At 49.5% G+C, this 13,156-nt stretch overlaps 1 protein-coding gene across 2 annotated transcripts in view; it reads left to right on the top strand.

The window, feature by feature from the left end:
- Window positions 1-13,156, top strand: part of RASA1 (RAS p21 protein activator 1) — a 1,052,852-nt gene that overhangs the window by 504,902 nt on the left and 534,794 nt on the right. For both annotated transcript variants that reach the window (XM_085632428.1, XM_085632429.1), the window contains exon 17: window positions 875-1,034. In XM_085632428.1, coding sequence (XP_085488554.1) covers window positions 875-1,034 — 160 coding nt within the window. The remainder of the gene's footprint in view (window positions 1-874; window positions 1,035-13,156) is intronic.

Raw genomic sequence — 13,156 nt, forward strand, 5'->3', positions numbered from 1 at the left:
GTTTCCACTGTGATTATCCTTTTGTGTACCTACACAGACATAAGCTCTGCCATCTTGAGGTATTATACCTGATATTAGGCACCCCTGATAGAACCACACACCTGTCAACGAATGCTAAACGCAAAAACGACTGTGGATAGAGTTAACCTTACCACTTGCAACATGCACTATCATAGAATCTACTGAGGAAGCAACTTGGCACAACTCCATCACATTCACAAACAGTGTCAGAAACAAAATACCAACCACCTCTACTTAGAGTCTTCAAGCCAGCAATCCTTGAATTATCAAGACTACTACACAGGCATGGATAACCAGAAAAGCAAACGCAGCAAAGTCATTGCATATTGAAATACACTCAATTAACACTTGCTTGGCTACCAATCAAACCTTAATAGACCACAACTGTATTACTCAAGACAAACAAGTGGTTATCCTTGGTAAACGTTCTCTCATTCCTCTTCCAAATGAAAATTGCTGCATTGTGTAAACCCAAAGTTAAGATGTTTCTAATAGCCCAGCAAAGCCATTGTTTGTTCTGGGTTTCATCTCTGGGAGGATAGGCTTTTTTCTTCCAGAACATTTCACTACTGTTTTCTACATAGCTCATAAATACCTGCAGGTTCATGTGTTTAACATTGGAATCTTACAGATCCTCACTCTGCAGACACATGCAAGGAGGTATCCAAACGTTCTGGTACTAGAGTCTAACCAAACACTGTGTTGAAGCAAAGTGCTGAGCATGAGCATCAATGGCAGATGCTAAGCTACGTTTTACAGGGACTTAGTTGCCTCTTTTCTTCTATGACATTCCTTTTGCAGTAACTGTTTTCAACACATTAGTAACCTTAAAATGTTTTCTATCCCATCACAGCTTATACTACAAAAGGATCTGCATGTTGTCTATGCCTTATCACATGTATGCGGACAGGACCGAACATTACTGGCTACCATTTTATTGAGGATCTTTTTACATGAAAAACAAGAATCACTGCTGCTTCGAACACTAAATGATAGAGAAATAAGCATGGAAGGTGCAGTATTTTTACAAAATGTTTAAAATATATATATATAAATTTGTAATTTTCTGATCATATTAAATGTTCATGAATCTTGACAGGTATGGCTATGGCTATTCACAACTAAAGTGTCCTTTCGGAAAGATACTACTCGATCCTCTAGGGATAGAGGAGGCAGGGGGGTTCCTAAGTGTACGATGGTAAGTCTCTCAAGTGGGGATTGCTGAGAGAGTCTGTTAGGTGACCAACCTGTTTCTACGGGTGGGAAGGGAGAGAGACCCTTTTCTTTAGATAGCCCTCACTCACTCTAGTAGTGACATGCTTCATCATGGGGCTCACCCCAACTCCTAAAGGTTGGGTGGGCTCAACCATTTTCCAGGGAGCACTTAGAGATATGGTGTATGGGTCGTACCGTTAAAGATAAAATTCCTCACCCACTCCTAAAGTATTCTTTATTCTTGGAGTGGGAGGGAAGATCAAAAACACTATAATCGGGTATCAGGATGTGATGGTCCTATGACCCTAGAATAGGCACCAACATGTTTCAACCCTCCTTAATGGCCTAAATAAGTCCTGGGCTTTCGTCAGGGTGGGATGTAAAGCGGTTACTTCCCCCAAAGACGTGAGTGCGTGTACGCAACTTGCATAGGGCACATCTAGGTGTAAAAATAGGAACAAGCCTAATACTTGCCATCTGCCGCAGATGAGAAATTACCCCATGTAATCAGGGCTTTTGATTCTCAAGGGAGCAGAGGAGGGAGGCCTTGTAGTCACACATTTGTCAAAGGTCCTGCCCTGCTGTAACCTACTTGCTGCTCTGCTCCCCGGCTTGGCTATAGCAAGACACTCATCACTTTTTCATCCAGTTCATAAGAAATTGAAATAGTTTCACTACAAATGGAATTACTTCCACTGAGTAGATGTTAACAAAGCATATAATGAAGCATAAAGAATAAAAACTATCTGGAAGTTCAACATCTTACTTCTAATTAAAGTATGTAGATCATACCTAAACGTCATTGCTTGCTGTTTTAGTTTCAGAACTGTATTTAGAGTGTTGTGAATTGCTGAATGCAGAGAGCAGTGCTGAAACTTGTGTTGGTAATTTGAGTGTCCCTCGAAATCCTTCTCGTATAGTGTCTGTACTTAGACTCCTAATAAGTTGAAAGGGAAGAAGCACAATGATGGTAGGGATAGGGAAGAGTTGCAGAGCTCTCATTCTTTAGAGTACACAGTTTGCCTCAGGAAACTGACATCAAGGAGGTGTAGGTGCGGACCCATCTCTAACAACATTAACAGCTCCGGAGGGATGTCGACTGCACCCGGCTGGGATCTTGTGTGAGGGAGTCTCTGAAAGGCTGGGTTTCCGAATGTCTCAAGTCTTTGTATGTACATGGTCTCCATGCCCCTTCTCTGTGCGTTTGTGCTCTTGGTCATCCGCTTTGTGTCTCCCTCTGATGTGTATAGGGTGTGGGTTAGATTGAGAGGGGCACCTTTGCCTTTCTCTCCCTCTCGTGTATCCCCACTTGTATATATGGTTCTCCTCTGTGTATAGCCCTCTGGGCGTCTAACCCAGCACTTGTCTCTACCGTCTCTGACCATCCCTCCTGTATGTGTGTGTCGATTTCAGACGTTGTTTCTAGGAGTATAAATTGCATAGAGATTGACCATTCTTGTCTACATATTTACATCAAAGGCCTGAGCATGGAGTTAAAACAAAAGATATCTAATCAGGGAGGGAGAATGGTAAGTGAACCAGAAAGGGGCTGTATGCATTGTTAAAAAAATATATATCCATGGCTGCGTTAATTAAGTCACTAGTTAAATAATAATCTGGGCCATGCCTATATCTACTTCTACAAACGTTTGTGAAGACCTGTGAAATGTTTTAAAGCAGAAATGCTACATTTTCACTGCCCATTGACTTACTTTGTATTTAGGATCTGTTGTATAAGGGTGCAGTAAAAAAAAAAAAAAATTGAGATAAATTCTAAAGAAGTAATTGTACATTCCTTTTCAACTCTACACAGGTGCCATTGACAGCCCTAACCACATTTAAATTAAGATGTTGAAACTCAAAGCTAAATCGGGACCATAACTGTGGTTTACACTCTTAAGGCTTTAAAGGTCACAGGAATCATTTTCCAGCTAATTAGACCTTGTGTCCATGATTTCACATGAAGATGGGGTTTTTAGTATGAGACAGTGTGTTGAAGAGGGTTTTATGTGTGCATTGCTGTAGCATCCTGTTTAGCCTTTTTTGTGATGCGTGTTTTTTCTTTAGGTAGCCATGATAGTCTTCGCACTTATCAAGGTGTCATCTATGGTCTTTAGTAATTATGTTCACTAGTTGAACCAAGGCTCTATTCACTCCCCAATTGCAGTCAAACCTGCCTACTGCTCTTCATAACTGAAAGAGACCGTAGTTATAGATTTCTTACCTTAGAATTACACCCAGGCGTCAGACTGGATCCAGAGAAATATTTTCTTAGGAGTACCCCTGCGTGTCGGTAGGTGGCGTCTGTCGACTCCACGTTCGTCGTCTGCGTTGTGGTCGCCGGGATGACGTTGCGGTGTCTACTTAGACGCCGCCCCTGCGCGCTGATGTCAGTTCTTTTTTTTTTTTGGCACCAGCTAGCACAGATCTGGAGAGAGCGTGCCCCTTAGTCACTTTTTAACTAAAACTTTTTCAACTTTTGTCAACATCTTTTTCGAATTGCTTCGACTTAAGGTGCACGTAGGGATGTCCCCTTGTCGGACCGGCTTCCAGCCATCTGCACCTCGTGTGCCGCTGATGCCTGGAGCTCGACCACGACCCGAAGTCGTGCTCCGACTGTTCGTCTATGAACCCCAAGTCTTTGCGGAAGCAGCCCTAAAAGCTTTTGGAGGCCCAGCAGTCTGCTCCATGCTGCTAGAGGTCCCCGTCGAGAGGAAGGTCTCAGGACCGGTCGCGGAGCCAGCACCACTCGTCATCGAAGTCTTCGCACTCCTCGGGTAAGTCGAAGCCCAAGAAGAAGGCAAAGAAGCATTGTTGCATTTTAGACCTCAGGGACGTCAACAGCTTCCACCGGAAGGAGAAGTTCAATATGTTATCTTTGGTACAAGTCTTGTGTGCCCTCGACCCTGGAAACTGGATGGTAGCGTTGGACTTGCAGGACGCTTACTTTCACATCCCCGTCTTGCCTGCCCATCGGTGTTACCTACTGTAGGCCATGAGCATTTTCAGTTCACCATGCTCCCTTTTGGCCTTACCAGCGCCCCTCGGGTGTTCACGAAAGTGATGGCGGTGGTCACAGCTCATCTGTGCAGATCAGGGGTTCCAGTCTTTCCCTATCTCGACGACTGGATGTTGAAGGTGGGCTCGACCAGGCTGTCGTTTCCCGCCTCCAGACTACGGCTGACCTGCATTTTCTGGGGTTTACTAACAATGTGCCGAAGTCGCACCTGATCCCCTCTCAGAAGAACCTTTTCATCGGAGCGGTTCGGGACACGGCACAGTTTCGGGTTTATCCTCCCGAGCATCGAGTCTGGGATATTCGGGCTATGATACCGATGTTTCCGCCTCTATCCTTGATTTCGGTAAGAATGACCCTGAGGCTGCTGGGCCTCATGACCTCCTGCATGCTGCTGGTAGATCATGCCAGATGGCATATGCGGGCTCTGCAGTGAGACCTGAAGTTCCAGTGGGCGCAGCATCAGCGGAATCTTTCCAATGTAGTTCAGATCTCGGAGGGGACTGCTAGTCATTTGCAGTGGTGGCTCATGAACCAGGATTGGGTCAGCAGCAGATCCCTCTCCCTTCCCCATTCAGAGTTCACAGTAGTGATGGATGCATCACTTCTGGGATGGGGTGGCCACATGGGGGAGGCGGAGATCAGGGGCCTCTGGTCTCCGGCAGAGTCTGGGCTCCACATCAACCTTCAGGCGCTCTGGGCAATTCATCTTGCACTGAAGGCATTCCTTCCCTCTGTCAAAGGAAGAGTAGTGCAGGTGTTCATGGACAACACCACCGCCATTTGGTACTGCAGCAAGCAGGGCGGGGTGGGGTCATGGACCCTATGTCAAGAGGCTCTTCACCTTTGGACATGGCTGGAACATTGGGGCATGTCCCTGGTGGTTCAACATCTGGCAGACAAACTCAGCCGCGGTGCATGATGGACCATGACTGGCGTCTTCACTCGGAGGTGGTACAAGGTCCCTTCAGCAGTGGGGAGACCCATGGTTACACCTATTTGCCACCGAAGAGAACGCACAATGTCTGCAGTTCTGCTCTTTGGAGTTTCCAAGGCGGCACTCGCTCGGCGACGCCTTTCGTCACAAGTGGGATTGAGGCTACCTGTACGCCTTTCTGCATGTACCACTTCTGCCCAGAGTGCTGAAGAAGATCACGTACGACCGGGCCAAAGTAATTCTTGTGGCTCCTGACTGGGCACGAAGAGTCTGGTACCCCGAGCTTTTGAGCATGCCCATCGATCCTCCGATCAGACTGCCTCTTCGGGAGGACCTTCTGTTGTTACAGCAAACCTGTCCAGCCTCCACCTCCTTGCATGGAAATTCAGCGGCAACAGTTGACATATTTCGACCTTCCTCCCGAAGTGTAATGTCATCGTGGCTGCCAGGTGTCCGTCCACCAAAACAGTATACACCTGTCGATGGAACAAATTTGTGGCAATGTGCACAGCAAAGGCTGTGGATCCTCTTACTGCCCCTCTTTCAGAGGTTCCCCTCTTCATTATTTCTTTGGCCCAGCTGGGCTCTGCTCTGGGCACTCTTAAGGGCAATCTTTCGGCCATTTGGCCTTCCTTCACCTTCCTGATCAGCCTTGTCTTTTCAAGTCCCCGATTGTTAACAGATTTCTGAAGGGCATTACTCATCTATTTCCTCCTTCTCCTTTTGTAATGCCCCAGTGGTACTTGAAGCTTGTACTCACTTACCTTGTGTGCTCCTTTTGAGCCACTACAGAATTGTCCTCTTCGTCTCCTCACTTTGAAGGCTGCTTTCTTGCTTGCCATCACCTCTGCCCAACTTCTTCCCGCCTCCACACCCTTCCAGGGAGGAGACACTCCACCGTCTGGACCCAAAGCGTGCGCTGTCTTTCTACCGTGACCGCACAAAAGACTTTCGGGTGGACGATCAACTCTTCGTGGGTTATGTGGGCGCTAAGAAAGGGCGGGCCGTGCACAAACGTACCATCTTTTAATGGGTTGTCCTATGTGTCAAGATGTGATATTCTTTGGCTAAAAAGGAACTCCCAGTGGGACTGCACACCCACTATACCAGGGTGACTGCAGCCACTACTGCTTTGGGACACGGAGTTCCCTTACTTGGCATCTATCAGGTAGCCACGTGGGCATCCTTGCACACGTTCACCAAGCATTACTGCCTGTAAAGCCAAGTCTGGGGAGACTGCTTTTTCTGCCGTTCTGGTCTCCAGGACTTCCTGGTGTGAACTTAGTTCGCAGACCCTCCTCCAGGGTTGGCATTGCTGGGGTATCTATTCTAAGGTAAGAAATCTATAACTACGGTCTCTTTCAGATGAACAACTTACTTACCTTCGGTAACGATGTATCTGTAAGAGACATTAGTAGTTATAGATTCCTTACCGCCCCACCCATCCTCCCTGTTCTGCGAACTGACTTCTAGGGTTAGGGACTCCCTTAAAGGGCCCTAGTTATGTGCACCAGTGGTCAGTATCTTGCATGGCTCCGTACTTCGGGCGTGGAAAGTCGTGTCAGAACTGACGTCAGCACGCAGGGACGGCGTCTTAAGTAGACACCGCGACGTCATCCCGGCGACCACGACGACGACGAACGCGGAGTCGACTGATGCCCCCTACCGAGGTGCAAGGGTACTGCTAAGAACAAATTTCTCCGGATCCAGTCTGACGCCTGGGGCTAAGGTAAGGAATTTATAGCTACTAATGTCTCTTACAGGTACACCATTACCGAATGTAAGTAACTTGTTCACTAGGCTGTATGGAACCTGATTGTTGCAGTTACATGTCATTTTACCTGAATGTTTGGAAAGACGAGGGTCTATTTGTCTCTTTTATGTAAAACCAATCCGCTCACTTAAAGGCAATCATAGCCCTCCTCCCTTGTGTATGTAGGCAGGGCACTGCTTCATATGTGTTTTCGATGGATATATCTTTGTGCAGATCTCCACCTCCAGGTTGCAGTCTACTCCTGAAAACTATTTCCTAGCAATGACTCTCCAGCACCTCCAGGTGACGACAGTTGGCTCCGCCTGAAACTCTTTATGTGATTTCATTGTTGTACATGTGGTGCCAACTGACGCACTGGCATCAGTGTCTGTTTTTCTGTGCCTCATTGACATGATCCGGATGTGCCTTTTCACATTTCCCAGTTATTCCACACAAGTAGGTTAAGTGACCCCTCAATGGATTTCAAGCCTTGCAGAGGATGCCACGAGAAAAATGTCCCTTTCAGACCCCTATGATGACATATATGGTGTCTGGAGTTGGGAAATGATGCCGCAGTCCTGGACTCCTGTGCCCTCATGCATAAGAAGGCTATCGGGGAGTAGAATGGCAATTTATTTTTGACTAAGGCTCTCAGGATCCCATTCTTCCAAAGGTAAATCACCTTCCAGGGAACATTCTCCTAAGATCTTGTCCCAATGAGTTTCGTCCTCAGGACTGTTTCAGAGTCTCACCAGTTTCTTTTTTGATGTCAGAGGACCCCCTTCACCATGCCCACCCCACCCCGTTTTCCCCACCTTCGCCCACTCACCCTGCCATCCCCACCCACTCACCCAACACTCTACCCATCCTCACCCAATCCCTCGCCCCATCCCTTCACTCCACCATACCTAAAAAGATGAGACAGGAGTTCACTGGTCCTTGTGGCTATTGCTACCTTTTCAGGATTGCTTTGCAGCCCTCTGGACTTCTCTCCAAAGTGAGGTTGGTTCCTCTCGGCTTGGCAATTCTGGCCGTTCCAACCTTGATTCTCTCCTCCACAGGCTCCAATACCTAACGTGATATAAAAATGGCCAGTGCGCCACCTCCCTATTCATTCAAGCACTTCTTTGGTGCTGCTTTTTAAGTCAATAGTGGTGGTGCTCATGGAAACTGTGCTGACCAAGGAGTCTACAGAGAAGAGTACCATCTGTGTGATGTAGGAGGTGGTCAAGACAAATTTTTATTAATGAACCGCATTGATGGCACCTACCCAGGGCCAAAAAGTTCACGTGCTTGGATGAGATTTTCATTTCTGATTAAGGTGCCTTTGGATAAGGACCACAGTTGCACAGACTATGACAGAGCATCTCCTGTGACCTAAAAAAAACGGTGCCACTGGAATCAAACTATCCTGGCTGAAGAGGGGTGAACCCCAAAACCGGTCCTAGGATGCTTGTTTCCGGTCCAGGGAGGACCTGGCTTGGCAGTTCGGGCTGGACTGTTCCCATGAGGCACAGGGTCAAGACTGATTTGCATATGGCTAGGTCTAAACTGGGGTGGCATGGTGAGCAAAAGAATGATGGATATAACCCAGATCTCTTGACTGGGGGTGAATGTTTTGATTTGTTCTGCATTCCGTCCATTAATTGTGTGTCTTTTGCTAAAAAAAACCGATATCACCACTTATTTGGACTTGCAAAATGCCTGTAAACTAGATATTTTACCATTAGGGAACATTTCCTATCCCTCTGGCCATGCTTCAGAGAAGGTTTTATACATTACAACTTTTGCTTGGCAGGCGATTGAGGTCATCGAACATTCTGACTGAAGTAATTCTCTGCAGATTCTGCAGAGGCATTGCTCCTGTTTAATGAGGCTCTCTAAGACTCTGATGGCTGCATGAAATAAACCTTTTCAGGCCAGGTCTTTTAGTACATTGTCACATTGTGTCAACATGCTTAGATGCGTTCCACTGGATTTTTGTGTGATGTCCAGGCTACGCTCATGGACAATGCCCTTTGTTGAAGAGCAGTCATTTGAAAGGCTATTTGTTGAGAAGACCAACTCATCCTTGGAATGTTTTGTGAGCAGCAGAGCTATAGCTAACGCGACAGGTCTAGTCCTTGTGCATGAGCATTTCACCAACATATTCAGAATTTGTGATTCTAGAGCAGTGCAGTCTCAGCAACAGCAGTGAACACAGCCTGTCCAAAGGCCACAGCAAATGCATTGCTTCTTTTGCTGCAGAGGTGGACTAGAAGGCAGCAGCAGATCAGGTCTCTGTCCTTTACGGCCTCTGCTGCCTCCAATTCTCTTGAATCTGCCCCCGCATCACATCACCTTCTGTGGAATGGGGTGGGGGTGTCACCCGTTTTGTCACTCAGTGGAAAGTTATCAGGGCAGGCCGTTCAGTGCCCCAGCTGATTTTCTGAGGCCATGTCCTTACCTTCCAAGCCTCCTTACCTGACTACTCCCCTCTTCCTTCTAAGCATGCTGCATACTCATGTCTCAAAGAGGCCAAGACTGCACATGCGTCCCTTTCAATCCACAAGTGGGAACTTCATCCTCAGATTCTTCTCCCCTACTTTCAGAAATTGGGATTTCCTCACATAGACCTGTTTGCCACAGCTCAAAACGCAAAATGCCCAAACTTCGCCTCCAGTTTCCCACACCCACTCTCCGAAGGCAATGCCCTTTGGATGAACTAGTCAGGGATATTTGCCTACGCTTTTCCGCCTCTCCCACTCATTCCATTGGTAGTTCAGAAGCTCAGACAAACAACCCTCAAACTGATTCTCATAGCTCCTACTTGGATCACCACTCTGCTGGAGCTCTCAGTAGTTCCACACCAAAAGCTGCATTTCAACTCCAGTCTCCTCACTCAGAGCCATGGAGAAATCAGGCATCCAAATCCCAAAGAACTCAACCTAGCGGTTTGGCTCCTGCAGTCATAGAGCTTAATTATTTACAATTACCACCAGACTGTATGAATATCCTAAAGGAGGCTAGAAAGCCTACTAGTAGGGCACGTTATGCAGCAAAATGGAAACAGTTTTTTATCTATTGTTGCAATAACAATATCTGAAAGAAACACGTTAGTTAGATTCCTCACCTTAGAATATCCCCAGGCGTCAGGCTGGATCCTGAAAGATTTTTGTAGCAATACCCCTTGCGCGTCGCTAGGCGTCGTCTGCGTCTCCGCGTCCGTTGTTGGCGTCGTGCGCCATAATGACGTCGTCGGAGTACTTAGATGCCGCCCAAGCGCGCTGACGTCAGTTCTTCTTTTTTCCGCGCCAGACAGCGCCGATCCGGGAAGAGCTTACCCCTTAGTCAATTTTTGACTAAACTTTTTTGACTCTTTTTGGTCTTCTGTCGACTCGACTCTGGTGCCGGTAGGATGCCCGGGTTTAAAGCCTGGGGGCCGACCACGATGCGGAGTCGTGCCCCGATTGTCAGGCCTTGACCTCGAAGGCTAGGCGGGAGCGGTCCCGTAAGCTTCTCGAGCTTCGGCACTCGGAGGAGGCCCTGACACGTCTCTCCCAGGTGCTTGCTGACGGGCGAGATGCAGCATGACATGCCATACGGTGTGGACTAGACACCACGGACTCGCTGGGTAGGGCGATTTTCACCACGGTGGCGCTCCGGCGCCATGCCTGGCTACGGTCCGCGTCTTTTTCAGGGGATTTCCAGAGTTCCCTCATGGATATGCCCTTTGATGGCACCCGCCTTTTTGGTGAGAAGGCGGATAGTGCGCTGGCTCGTTTTAAGGACTCCCGGGCTACGGCCAGGTCCTTGGGTCTCTCGGCCCCACGGCCGCAAACTTCCGCCTTTCGTGGCCAAGGAAGGGGCGCCTCCTCACGTCTGCCTAGCCACCGGCCGCAGACCCAACCTGCACGCGGACGTGGATTCCGCCGTGGCGGTACTGGAGGACAACGTGCCGGTCTGTCCACATCCACCCCGGCAGCATCCGCCTCAAAACCCTCCTAGTCCGAGCTTTCAGGCCCATTCCACGCCAGTGGGCGGCAGAGTTCGCCATCACCTCCTCCACTGGCGATCCATCACTTCGGACTGGTGGGTGCTGCAAATCGTCCGAAGGGGCTACTCCCTCCCCTTCGAGACGACCCCTCTGGCCATGCCACCGTATATCGGAGGATCACTTGAATCTTCTGTGGGAGGAAGTTACGGCCCTCTTGGCCAAAGAGGCAGTCGAGCGCGTTCCTGGTCCAGAAGTAGGCCGTGGTTGCTATTCCCACTACTTTCTGGTTCCCAAGAAGGGCAAAGGGCGCCTACGCCCTATCTTGGACCTCAGGAGCATCAACGCCTTCCTCCGGAAGGAACGATTCAAGATGCTAACTTTAGCTCAGGTTCTGGCTGCCCTCGACCCTGGAGACTGGATGGTAGCGTTGGACTTGCAGGACGCTTATTTTCACATCCCCGTCCTGCCGGCCCACCGACGTTACCTGCGGTTCACGGTGGGTCAGGAGCACTTTTAGTTCACCGTGGTCCCCTTCGGCCTCACCAGTGCCCCTCGGGTGTTCACGAAAGTGATGGCGGTGGTCGCAGCTCATCTGCGCAGATCGGGGGTTCCAGTCTTCCCCTATCTCGACGACCGGCTGTTGAAGGCGGGCTCGCCCCAGGAAGTCGTCTCCCACCTTCAGACTACGGCCGACCTCCTGCATTTGCTGGGGTTCTCCATCAACGTGCCGAAGTCACACCTGAGACCCTCCCAGAAGCTCCTCTTCATCGGAGCGGTTCTCGATTCGGCGCAGTTCCGGGCTTATCCTCCGGAACAGCGGGTCCGGGATATTCAGGCTCGGATTCCCATATTTCGGCCTCTATCCTGGGTTTCGGTCAGGTTGGTGGTGCGGCTTCTGGGGCTGATGGCCTCCTGCATCTTGTTGGTGCATTACGCCAGGTGGCGAATGTGGGACCTGAAGTTTCAGTGGGCCCAGCATCGAGGCAACCTGTCCGACCATGTCTTGATCTCGGAGGGCACTGCGAAACAGTTGCAGTGGTGGCTCACGGACCGCGATTTGGGTCAGGGGCAGATGCCTCTCCCTACCCCAACCGGAGCACGTAGTAGTGACGGACGCGTCCCTCCTGGGATGGGGAGGCCATATGGGAGAGACGGAGATCAGAGGCCTCTGGTCTCCGGCGGAGTCTCAACTCCTTATCAACTTGTTGGAGCTGAGAGCGATCCGGCGCTTGCACTGAAAGCCTTCCTTCCCTCTGTCCGGGGAGTGTCGTGCAGGTGTTCACGGACAACACCACCGCCATGTGGTATTGCAACAAACAGGGCGGGGTGGGGTCGTGGACCCTTTGTCAGGAGGCTCTGCGCCTCTGGACATGGCTGGAACACCAGGGCATCATCCTGGTGTTTCAACATCTGGCGGGCTCTCTGAACGCCAGAGCAGACGAACTCAGCCGCCGGTGCATGATGGATCATGAATGGCGTCTGAACAAGGACGTGGCGCAAGGTCTCTTTCTGCAGTGGGGAGAGCCTTGGTTAGATCTATTCGCCACCGAAGAGAACGCGCAATGTCAGCAGTTCTGCGCGTTGGAATTTCCAAGGCGGCACTCGCTCGGAGACGCTTTTAGTCACAAGTGGAGTTGCGGTCTGTTGTACGTCTTTCCGCCTTTACCACTTCTGCCCAGAGTGCTGAAGAAGATCAGGCGCGACCGGGCCCAAGTCATCTCAGTGGCTCCGGATTGGGCACGAAGGTCCTGGTATCCCGAGCTACTCAGTATGTCAATCGATCCTCCGATACTACTGCCTCTTCAGGAGGACCTTCTGTCGCAGCAGCAGGGGGCGGTCCTCCACCCGAACCTGTCCAGTCTCCACCTCCATGCTTGGAGATTGAGCGGCGACAGTTGATGCCATTTGACTTGCCTCCTGAAGTCTGTGATGTGATTCTGGCAGCCAGGCGTCCCTCCACAAAATCGGTATACGCATGCAGGTGGAACAAATTTGTGGCATGGTGCACAGCAAAGGGTGTGGAGCCCCTTTCCGCCCCTCTTTCTGAGGTTCTACTCTTTCTTCTTTCTTTGGCCCAGCAGGGCTCTGCTCTGGGCACCTTGGAAGGTTATCTTTCTGCAATCTCTGCTTTCTTACGGCTGCCTGATCAGCCTTCTCTTTTCAAGTCCCCTGTTGTTTCACGTTTTCTTAAAGGCATTACTCACATGTTTCCTCCTGTCCCCTTCGTAATGCCACAGT

Source organism: Triturus cristatus, chromosome 2_1 (assembly GCF_964204655.1).
Source record: "Triturus cristatus chromosome 2_1, aTriCri1.1, whole genome shotgun sequence".
NCBI classification, from domain to species: domain Eukaryota; kingdom Metazoa; phylum Chordata; class Amphibia; order Caudata; family Salamandridae; genus Triturus; species Triturus cristatus.